We start from the raw sequence: 12528 nt of genomic DNA on the forward strand, positions 1-12528 counted from the left end.
GCTATGATTTATAGGATAAATAAAAGTACTTTTGTTGGTACCCGATAAATTTATTTCATCCATAACGTCGATAGTGTTATTAACAACAAACTAATTATAAACATTGGGTATCCAAACTTACATTGATTCTCGAATATTTGCTGACTAGCCTAGAAATTATCATAGTCATTATATAACATTATACATGTATGTATGTAGAGCATCAGAGGTAATACAAAACTACGCCTAAATATATATATCTGTTTTATCCACTTTGTAAGTCCCAGCCTAACCAAATCTGATTTAACTGACTTATCAAAAAAAAGTTTGCCTTTCCCCTTTTTTTTGAAAATTGTAAAAATCTTCGTTAATAATGAAAACTAATTATAATTACTAACATTAAAATATACTTTAGTCTTTTACCTCTTAGAACTAGGTACTTCTTGATTTTGAATTTCTAATTATTTTCTCTATATATGTACGTCACGATGGCAGGACCTCTGAACTAAAAACAATTTAATAAGAAAAACACTACTACGGTATTCAGCTGTCTACTGACGTTATTCAAATTCAAAATAAAACCAAATCAAGTCAACGTGCTGTGCTATCTTAAACAGTTTATATTTACTACGTCCCACAGCACCTCGATATTGTCTCAACATTAGGTATCATTTAAAATATATTTGAAACAATATTTATTTATAAGAAACTTTGATGATAAGGGTCGGGCTAGGGTGACGCACATCGATGACAAAACAGTAAATATCATCGGAAATATTCAGTGACAGGGGAAACTTGAAGACGGACAGACATCCAAGTAAATCCTACACTTTCCTAGATAAATTTATAATGGACAAATTCATATTCCATTGACATCGTATTTATTTTAGAAACTATTTACATAATAATTTTATATTTTTGATAGTTCCTCACCAATTATCTAAAAGAATTTGTTAGTAAATATAATAGAAAAACTGATGTCGTTTTAAGGTATTTATTTCCAAAATTAGTGATTTTTATATTAAGTCATATCACAGTAACTATCGTAACATTATATAAAGTCATTTAATAAGTATATAACTGCGGTAAATAAATTTAGGTATTTTGGTACAAATAAAGTACTTAACTGATAGGAAATAATACTAATGAGTATTAGTTACAATTAACTTAAGCGTCGCTTAAACCACGTTCCTCAGAAGTTCGTCCGATGAGAGCATGCCATCCTGTGAACAATAGCATTTTACGATATAAGATAATAAGAAGTAAGATAAAATATTTACTTTTTTTTAAATTAAAATAGCCTTTAGTTTAGTTTAAGCATTTTTTGTTGACTGTGCCTACTTGCATTGTCATTTAAATTTTTATTAGATATCTCTATCGAATGTAATAAATTTCAAGTCAATCTGACCATATGGAAGATAGATAAATTCCACTTGCAATATTTGAAGGCAACTTATACTTTTAAGTTATAATACACAAGTGTAAACAAGTGTAAAAATTGCAAGTTCAAAAAAATTACCAGGAATACAATCTTCTGAAAGTGGCAAAATTGTGCTCAATTTGAAATATGTGTAGAGTAGTACAATATTATAGTACTAATTACTCTTGCCAGGAATTTAAAAATATAATTTCGGCTAAAACTAAAAATTAACACATATTATCTATTTAAGATCCTATTTTAGATTATTTCAAAAAAATTCAAAACACGTTTTGATAGTATAACCATTTGAAAGTGGTAAAATCTGTGAATTGTTGTGAGCATGCCGCTCTAAATAAATTATCAATTAGTTGACAAAATGAATTAAAACTTACTGAGCCCTTATTGTCTAACGCACCAGAAATCATAATCATATTGACCACTTCTTTTTGTCACATGGTAAAGAAAGAGATGGTAAATACTGTCACCATCGTATTCGCGAGTTAAATAATACGGCCTCTGACCCAGTACTACGAAGTGCAATATTCGAACTTCGTTTCATGCCGTCCCGCTCACGCTAATATTATTTAATACGAGTGAGTGAGTGAGTGACGGTGTGATACGAACTTCGAATTTCGTAGTAGCGCCCCTGTTCTAGTAACTAATTCAAACATTAAAATTGATCGCTTGGAAAACTACTCGTAACCATCGATTGGTAACCATCAGATGGAGTGATGGCAAGTGCAGATGGCGCTGAATAATGAAGTGAACCACAAAAACAAGTTGCGCTAGCTCAAAGTAGTATAGTCATTAAAAAAATAGAAACAAAAGTTACCAACCTGGTTAATATCTACAAACTTGCGAACCACAGATCGGGCGAAGTCGGGGTTGTTTACCATCTCGTTCACGAACCAGTCCATGGGAATGCTGTGAATCATCCAACAAATTACACATCTAAACGTAGATATATATAAAAATAATCTTCAGCTGCGTTTATTGCTATTACGGTAATGGTATGACACGGTGTAATAGATAGAGACCTTAAAACTTATTAACAAGCCAAAAATATTTAATGCTTTTTCAATTCTATGTACAAAATAATAACGTGATTTTGCTATCGAATTTATGTTCTTTGTTTCAAATTGATTCATTGTACACAACACATGTTAGCAAAGAGAATGATTTAAAGAAAAAAAAGTGTTCAGAACGGAATTAATAGCCTTCTGTAATACAATTTTTTATTGCCAACTGATACACAAGTGTATATAAAATATTATTATAAGTAGTGAATTAATAGTAAAACAATAATCAAAAGGTAAATTTTCTTTGTACTATGTAGGTACTAATTTATACACGTTTTCACTAACAAATTCAAAAATTCTCTCACTAATAAAAATCTATTTTATTCGTAATTAACTTAGACTTCATTTCAAAGTCAAAGTCAAAGTCAAAGTCAAAATATCTTTATTCAATTTAGGCTACAACAAGCACTTATGAATGTCAAAAAAAATCTACCACCGGTTCGGAAAAACCTCTGCTGAGAAGAATCCGGCAAGAAACTCAACAAGGTATATATATTTTTTTTTAAAACAGATTTACAATATTATTAAATGACATGTATACATCACAAGTATTTCTACCTAGTTTACAGTTTTCTCACCCTATTAAGGTAGGTACAACACTTTAGTGTAAAGTCGAAAAGTGGAATTGCAACCAACAACCAATAAGATATGTAAATGATTGATATTACCTACACCTACCACCATTTATGTTTATCGGACACGAATGAAAAAATCAAAAGGACAGTATCAGAGAAAAAACGGAGATCTTCCCCCTGGGCCACCCCATAAATTCCACTTTTATTACGGCTGACCACGCGAAAATTTGTGAATGACGTCATGAAACAAAGGGTAAGAGAAAATAGAAATTTGATAGCAACATTAGTGATTCCCAAACCCTTCTTTTTACGGCTTCCTTGCACTTACGAGTAGATTTGTATTATTACTTAGGTAGCTGATGAACGTGACTTCGTTTGCAAAGAATTCGTTATCGCGCAGTGCCTAACTATTTTTTCAGGATCTCTAGGATAGTATTGGTAAGGATTTCATCAAAGCAAAAGGTAAAGTTACATGGTAAATCAATGACCCGAAGAGGAATACGATGTAACAAAACATAACACGATGATTTGAAACAATGTAAGTCCTAATAGGTAGCGTGACAAGAAATGTGACAGATCAGAACACACAAAGATATCGCCAACGCTCAATTTTTAAGTGACAGTAACGGTCTCATTGTACAATGGTTAACAAGGGACCACTACCCGTCGTAACAGAACTAATAGGCCTCACAACAACAATGAGTCGAACCTGTCTTGAGTGGGTAAGCCCATCCCAATAAGATCTGCGAAGTGGAAATCTGTGGACAACCAACTAATCGGTTTAACGCTATTTAATCTTTGCGATTGAGGCTCGAATCACGTTTTTGGGAGACTGAAGAGCTACTTTTAGTCACTAGTGCTAGTAGGGTCATTGCGTTTTTGTTTTTTTATTCTTAGGTATTGATAGTCGGACTGGAATTAAGTATAGAGTTATATTCTTGCACTGATAATATCAGTGTATTCTACCATAAAGATATATAACAGATATAAACATGGATGATATTTGGACGAAGGCGCTTTATTTTATTTATACCATTAAATTATTATTATATTTATTTTATAAGTGTTGTAATCTCAATAATCAAACTAAAAGCTGCGAACATAAGATGCAAACACCGACATTAACGACAAACTCTAAAAAGTGAAGATTTACAAGGATAACCTTAATTCCGTTTTTGCCAAATTCATTAAGATCTTTGACGATGGTCCGATTTTAATGAAGCTTTTTTTCATTATACCTACGCAGTTCACCCGTTTTTGAGATATTGAATTGTCTGTATTTTCTGTATCGAATATTGAAATGACAATGGCGGAGGTTTGAGATTTTTCTAAGTTGGTTAGGTTATTAAAAAATGGCTAAACTATTAATTACGAACTTGTACCAAATTTCCATGCAATTCTGCGAGACATTTTGTAAGTTATCTGATGCAAATTACAGAAATTTCATATGATTTATATTTTATCAATATCCTTTAACACCAAGGATTATCCATGACATTGTATAAGGCGACCTTTAAAAAAAAAGAAAAAAAAATAGAATTTATTCGGCTTACATGTCATAAATAACTTCCATAATACGGGTGTTAAAACTATCCTAAATTTAAGGGCGCACTTAACGCGATCCCCAATTACAATTAATTATGTATCTGGCGTGAATTAACTAATGGCAGCCAGTTAATTGGGAATGGACATTATAGCCATTTAGTGGACGCATATTTTGAATTAGAATCCACGCTAATTACAAAGTACCTACCACGTACAGTCAGCATCAAAAGTAGCGGATCACTTTTTTACTCTGTCGCATTGACACATTGTCAATCTTGCATGGCGTTTAGTACGTGGCTGTAAAATGACAAAGTACGAAAATGTACAGCTACTTTTGATGCTGACTGTACTTATGAACATTTGGAACCGTAGCTGAACCAGATTTACGAGTACGGAATAGAAACCGAAAATGATCTAAATTAATGGCAATTTTGTTAGCTATGATGCAGTAAACAAAAATACTAAGTATATCGAAAAAGAAAATACAAAATAAGTGCATTTACACTTCTGGCCAGATAAATATCCACCGGTTCAAGCTATATATCTCGCTATTGATGCTCTAGCTAGGGCCAGACAATAGTGGTAAAAAGTTAAAACAACATACCTAAATAAAACATAGAGCTTTTGAGAAAAAATTTCGTCTCTTTCGTCTCAGTATAAAACTCGAAATGGAAACAAAAGATTTACTTCGCAGTCAATCCTTGTGGTATTTTTCAAGTAAGTTAAACTTAATGCCATTCTATCTATTTATGTTACATATGTTGAATCACGACTGCTTGATAAAATCTCTTTTACTCTCAACCATGAGTACCTACAAAATTATGCTGTTGTTTTGTATATATGTAGATTAGAGGCAAATAACTATAGCGTAAAATTACCTTTCAAGAGTTTTATCATCGTTCATGTCCTGTCCTTCCCTCTCTGGTGACTCCAGCATCTCCCAGAAGTTGTCCAAGCCGTAAACTGTAACATTCACCAGCTTTAGATACAATCCCTTTATCATTAACTCCACGTTCATTCTGAACACATCTTTGGGCTTACACTAGCTGACGGCGTTTGCACGGAGCGGGTGGGAATAGTATGAGCAGCGCCACAGTACAAAAAAGGAGCAGTACACCGTCTTCATACAAACGGCCGGCACGCGAGTTATACCTACGAGCCACGAATTCTCAGCATACCTCGGCAACCATCAGTCACGAGTGCTCCGCGGTTACGTACGGACTCGCGCGAATTTATTTCGTACCTTGATATGTCACAACGATATAAACAGTATTGTTAGGTGAACGGATGTTTAAATTCATCTAATATAATATAATAAAAACGTATCTATTGAAGGTATTTATCAGAATGCGATTTTTTTTATACTTTTAAATTCAACAACAAAGCTTTTCGCACATCCCAGAAGAGGCGCAAATACTTCTCCGTAGCTAATTTGTAGGTAACAAATGTATACAAATAAAACCTTTTAAAACAAAATACTTTTTGTGGTTTATTAAAATAACGTAAAATGCATTTTTGTTAAACACTACTTAATCCATCTTTAAATCTCTCCTAATCCTTTCCCTACTTTAAATTTCATGTGACATTATTAAATCAAATACATAACTGAAGAGTAGCCGGCGTAGGTAATTATATCAAGGATGCTGCCGAGACGGAAGACTGCTCCTTTTTTATACTGTGGCTGCACGCTACATACGTCGCGTGAGGTGCGACGGATTTTACATACACCCACACCCTAGGCGTGCGCGTGCGCCTACTCCGTGCACCCGCGCCAGCTAGCGTAGGCCCTTTTATCACCATTAACTTCATTGAATTCTAAGCTAACTCAACGTTAGGTTTCATTTGCAATGTGTTCAGAAATAAAAATGAATGTTTTCCTTTTGCAACGCTAAATGATTTCTCAGGTGTTTATTTGAATGCATAAAGCGTAATTTAAATAAAAACAATATTTTAAACAAATATAAATCTCGAACAAGATATATGCGAGAAGCCATTAGTTTTTAACAAGAAGCTTTTGTTAAATCGTTTCGAAGAAGTAAGCAAATGGATAAGCCCGTTCTACAGTTGACGGGAAACTATATGCGAATAATTAATTAGCACCTAAGTACTAAACGTACAGTGTTTTTAGGGTAATACATATATTCGTATATGTATTACTTACAAAACCATAAGTCATTAATAAAATGGATATTCCGCTACTTTCCCGCCAGTAGGGCAAGCCTCGATCCAATTAACTCATCACAATAACTTACTCACGATATGATTAGAGCAAAATAATTCCTAATGCAAGAACCTAACCACAAAGAAAGCTGTTATATCTGAAGAAGCACACTCACGTTATAATTTGACGACATTTTGACGTGACACTTCAGCAATGTTCTGATTCCCAAAAGTTTTATTTCTACTAATTACTACTTCGAAGTAAACATAAGTACGCGTAAGTATATCGTAAAAAAAGTCTTTTCTAATAATACAGCACACCAACTGACAGATAACTGACGTTGAAATTACGAATAGAGTAGGTAGTTTGAATGTTTTTTCTAGTTTGTTGATAAACGGATTTGGAACTGTAGTAATTCAGTACTAAATAAGTTACGTAGTCTAACTTTAATTGCCATAAATTGATCCCTGAGCAGTAATTTCAATGATTTTTAAGTTGTATAATTGTGATTCAAATGTAAGACAGTTTTAAATTAATTTAATTGAAATGACGTAGACTAAAATAATAACTACTCGTAATACCTGAAACGGTATGGGAATTCGATGCTTAGGAGCGTATAATGTTAATTAACTAGGTCACTGACTTGTTGTTGTGTAAAGAAGGTACTCTAGTAACTAACATTACTGAAGTGTCCGTCGATATTAACCTTAAAATACGAGTTGAAGCGTCAACTTTTTTACATGGATCTTGCATTTGATGTATCATTTAGCATATATAAAGCGGGATCCTGGGATTCATCAGGATTTTCATATACACAAAGCATTTTCGTTATTTAAGTAGCTCATATTTCAGAAAGCCAAACGTGTCCTGTGACATTCATGAAAGTATTTTTTGATGCGACCGTTGTAGTGGTTTTTCCTCCAGTAGATAAAAATAGTGAGGCCAAATACGTTTATTTGTAACGTGAGGTTATCAAATAACTGGGTATTACCTCTCTGCGTCGGCATCTTTCGTTTACCATAGTTCGGGGCGATAAGTGGGCCTGAGTTCAGTTTGAATCTGCCCACTCTTTTTTCTTCTGTCAGATCAATTTATATTTTATTTAGACAATGTAGATTTAAAAGTTTCTGGCTCATTAAAAGTCATTTTAATATCTATATTGCCAGAGTTTTTTGGTCCTGCCAATTAATTAAATTGTTCCACGCCTTTGTAAAACATTTTTAAATACGCAATCTAAGCTATCTCTCGTACATTTTAAATCAAATCTTAATGCTCGACACGAACAATTGCCGTTCCTTAATTAAATGAGTCATTATATTTAATTTACTTGCTGCGAAAAAGACCAATATGATTAACAATTTATTAAAGTACAAAGCAAATACGCACTGTTAAAACAAAGCTTTAAGCTCACTCTTGCTCTTTTTGGCTTTTTTATAGCACGAAACGGCACGGTTTCATTCGGTTACCTTCCTCAGCAGTTTCGTCATTACCACTCCTTTTGCCGAAACGACCGGCCGTCATCATAGGGACATCGCCGAGGTGGAAAGCTATACGCTTCTTTCCGTCTGTGGTAATCAGTGGATCAAATCCCAAGTATCCGTCTGTCAAAAAGATTTTTACTGAGATACTTCCGTTGTGGTTGCGTTTTTGGAAGTCGCGAATAAGCTAACCAGTCAAAATGGTTTTAGAAATGCTGGATTTTAGCATTTTAAATACAAGTAAGTTTTTCCCTTTTATTGGGGTATTGCTGTTGTTTGAGGGAAAATTAAGCCGCTATCTAGCAGAGGTCCGTTAAAGATGACTTTATTGAGTCTAAATGGGCCTCGCCAGAAGTGAAGTATTTTACTTACACAACATCACATGGCCCCGTACTTGTTTCCTACTTTGGAATACAATCTTTTCCTTTTATACTATAGAACCGATGAACAAAACATATCTTCGTGAATAAATTGCTATTTCTCAAAGCGTAAGTTATAAATGCTTGTATAAAACTTAGAGTATATTCCAAAGTGAAAAATCATCGCTGAGCAGTGTTTATTCACGGTCCTGAACATTGAAGATCCATTGCTGCCAACAGTTGGTATCTAGAAGCAACACTGCTATTAACCGTCCGAACACTTGTACTAGTTTAACGGACCATTCTTTAAAGCATTAGTCCTCTTTGGATGTTCCAAAGCACCATTGAACAGTCATTTGTTTACTGTAAGGTACCTTCTGGTTCCATCTCTGGCGTTCTTTTGCCGACGTATCTTCCGATACCAACCGACGGGCTCTTAAAAGTTGGGGTACCACGGCTGGTACGCTCCGGTGGTGTTTGATCACCAACGTCCCCTTAACAATGTATGATGATTAACAAAAATAAAGGAAAAAAACTTAACGTGGTTCAACGTAGCAGTTCGTTACAAATGCGTTTTTAAAACACATCTGCACAGACTATCGATTAAAGTTTCAAGTCGGATCAGAACAGTAGGTACAATATCTTATTCGGTATTTTAGGTAGGGCCAACAAAAGCATACCAACTTTCACGATACATGGATTATTTTACTTTTACAGTAACAAAGATATTGACCATGTGGAGCAATGTAAACTTGCGAATGGCAATTTTGTACTGCAAAGTCGGAGAAAAGTAATTTCATGCCGCTCCGTAGAATAGGAAACTCTGGGTTGCTTTCTAATTATCTTGCTACGGTTGGAGCCGGTCAATACAGAAAAATAGTTTCATGCTAAATTCGAATTCTTTTAAAAAACTGAAGATAAAATGAATATTAAAGAAATAATTTTAATTGTGATTGCATTATGGTCACCCGCTTATTATTTTGCTTTCTTTAAGTACCTACACAGTTTAGGTCAGTCTTGGGAAGTTAAGATAGGACAATTTTGGATGATCAAATTAATTAAGCAATTCCTTTAGTATAGGTACGGAAATCATCACAACAAATCTTGAAATTAGAACTCAAAACGAAATTGTATCTCATTACACCAAAATAAAGCAGTGATAGACAAACATGAATTCATAACAAACAATTTATAATACGCCGTCTAGAGCGTGAACTTTCCTTAACTTATACAAAACAATTTCACGGGTCATTTGAATTTCAATGCAAGACGACATAAAAGGTGAAAACTCGCAATTCAGGATAAGTTATTCTTATTAGACACATAGTTGGAAGTTATAAAAGTTTCAAGATAAGACGGATGTTCTACCAATTCACTCCTCTTTTATAGACATGGTAAACGCCTGTTAACCGCCACGTTAAGGACCACTTTATTGAGGTGATGTGGGTAAGGATATTCTTTATCGATCTGACTACAATGATAGAGGAAAGTTCTTACTACTAAAACATGTATCAAGTATTGTATTTAAAGGAAAACCAAAAATATATGACTATGGTCAAGAGAGCGCTATTGTTCTTATTTATATGGCAATAGTTCAGTATAGTGGGAACAATGACATCTTGACGTGTCTACAACGTTAACCTGTTAGCTCTGATGTTAATTTTGAAAGGTTTTGTAGTGAAATAGTTTCATTCCCCAAGCGTTGTTTTTCCAGTAGTTTATTATAGACATTATTTACAATGATCCGTTGTTGACTACGAATCGTTTTGGGCATTTTTGTTATTGTTAGTAAAGTAAAGTAGTTAAAATTATTGCCAGTGTAAGAAATTAGTTCCAATGAAATTCCGCAACATGGCGAGTAGTCATATATTTCTAGTCAGGCTTTACATGAAAGTGTTTCTTTTAACAGTGTCCGGTTTGCAAAGAATCGGTGATTAAATTTTTTGAGATTTCGGGATTATTGATGTTCGAACTTCAAGTTTAATAGTTTTGAATGATTGATTTTGTTTTTACCTATATTGAATATGTACCTGTACCTACCATCGTCATATAAAGTAATATAGGTACCTAAACCAAAAGATGTCAATAAAAACCAACAATTTCGATTGGAAACTCAGCTTTAGTATCAATCTTCTATTTCTGTTACCGGCTCGTTCCGATCGTTACCAAAGCAAAATTGGACGAACCATTTCGACACGACTCCGTAGATCTCTGGACCGCAGTTTACATACTAAATTAGACACAGGTGATTTGATTAACGGCGCAAAACCAGTGAAGGCAAAACACGGGTGAAAACCGTACTTTTCAACTTACTGTATCTATCAGTATCAATACTTATGAGGGCATATCTTTTAGAGATCACTCTGAAGCGGTAAGACCGTCTATTCAACAGACTCTATTGCTTACCTTGGAAAAATCTTGGTGTTCAATAAAGAGTCATATCGTAATGCTTGCGGTCGGTTTCCTCCTGTTAGGGTTCCGTAGTCAACTAGGAGACCTTATATATAGTTTCGCCATGTCTGTCCGTCTGTCTGTCTGTCCGCAGCTAAGCTCAGAGACCGTTAGTACTAGAAAGTTGTAATTTGGCATGAATATACATATCAGTCATGCCGACAGTGGTAAAATAAAAAAAAATAAAAAATTTAGGTTACCTCCCATACACGTAAAATGTGGATGATGTTTTGTTTTCACTTCCACCCTATGTTGTGGGTTATCGTTGGATAGGTATTTAAAAAAGAATAGGGGCTTGCGAAAACCATTTTTTGATAAAGTGAATATTTTCGGAGATATTCACTCCGAAAGTAAAAAAAAAGTGTTTCCCCCCCCTCTAACTTTTGAACCGCACCTCTAAAAAATATGAAAAAAAAACAAAGTTAAGCTTGATAAAAACTTTCTAGGAAAATTATTTTCAACTCAATCAGTTGAGTAGTTTTTAAGTTTTTGAAAAATTCTAAGCCAAAGTTATATTAAGGTCGGGAACTACGGAGCCCTACACCGAGCATGGCCCGACATGCTCTTGACCGGTTTCACAATACGGATACTTACGCGCAGTACGAGTGGAGGGCCTATCGCGTTTCCCGAAACCCCGAGCGGTCATCATCTCGACATTCTTGAAGCCCCTGGTGGGTCGCTGTTGCTTGGCGCGCGCCACGCGGCCGTCCGCCGCGCCTTCTGAGAGGCACACGCACGCCGCTACGCACACGAGGAGGAACTGCATCGTGATGCTCATGGTTTCTGCTGACAAATTACTTATCTTAATATACAAATAAGATAAAAATACCTAACCAGAGAAGTTTCATAGAATTGGTTAGTACTTTTTCTCAAACATGACATGAAATATTGACGTTGTGTTACAAATAATAGGCTGGGAAGTAAAAGGGCGTAGCTACTCCTACAGGTAGTGCCTAGATTGAATTTTTACCGAGATCTAACTGTGAGTGCAGCTTTTTTTTCATCAGAAACAGTTGCTACGCGTTGTTACGAAAGTTACCTACATAAGTGTAGGTATTGTTTCCCAGTATTAAACGTTTTAATTTGTACTGTCTATTACTGTACATACATGATTGGCAATCTATTGTTTCAGTTGGCTATGGACATAATGGATTAATCATGAGATTACCTATATTATCGCTTAAGATTGGTTTTTGGAGTCTTTTTGTATTTTTTATTTCAACTCCAAGTTTCGTTACTTTTACGGTCATCCCGTAAAATCCACATCGAAAATACAAACTGAAACATAGATGCACAAACCAGAAAAGAGACCAGCGCTGGGAATCGAACTCAGGTTGTCAGCATTCCGTCCTGCGTGCTATACCGCTACACCACCACTGGACAGGAGTACAGACACAAATTTCTCCTATGCACCACATATCTCAGCTTGTTTGTTTCTTATTTAGTCATTTAAGCATCGACACTAGCGACATCTATGAATG

General features: G+C 34.8%; 1 protein-coding gene across 4 annotated transcripts in view; it reads right to left on the minus strand.

Annotated features, from left to right (window-relative positions):
* Nucleotides 1-238: 238 nt before the first annotated feature.
* LOC141430228 (allatotropins-like) overlaps nt 239-12528 on the minus strand; it is a 52332-nt gene continuing 40042 nt past the window's right edge. The window contains exons 2-7 of one of the 4 annotated variants that reach the window (XM_074090823.1): nt 11642-11830; nt 8971-9090; nt 7751-7837; nt 5477-5561; nt 2236-2323; nt 239-1202 (exon numbers count right to left, since the gene is read on the minus strand). In XM_074090823.1, the coding sequence (XP_073946924.1) occupies nt 1158-1202; nt 2236-2323; nt 5477-5561; nt 7751-7837; nt 8971-9090; nt 11642-11825 (609 nt within the window). In that variant the 5' untranslated portion in view covers nt 11826-11830 and the 3' untranslated portion in view covers nt 239-1157. Of the gene's footprint in view, nt 1203-2235; nt 2324-5476; nt 5562-7750; nt 7838-8225; nt 8361-8970; nt 9091-11641; nt 11834-12528 lie in introns of all 4 variants that reach the window. The other 3 variants (XM_074090824.1, XM_074090825.1, XM_074090826.1) reach the window with 3 other exon arrangements.

Source organism: Choristoneura fumiferana, chromosome 8 (genome assembly GCF_025370935.1).
Source record: "Choristoneura fumiferana chromosome 8, NRCan_CFum_1, whole genome shotgun sequence".
NCBI classification, from domain to species: Eukaryota; Metazoa; Arthropoda; class Insecta; order Lepidoptera; family Tortricidae; genus Choristoneura; species Choristoneura fumiferana.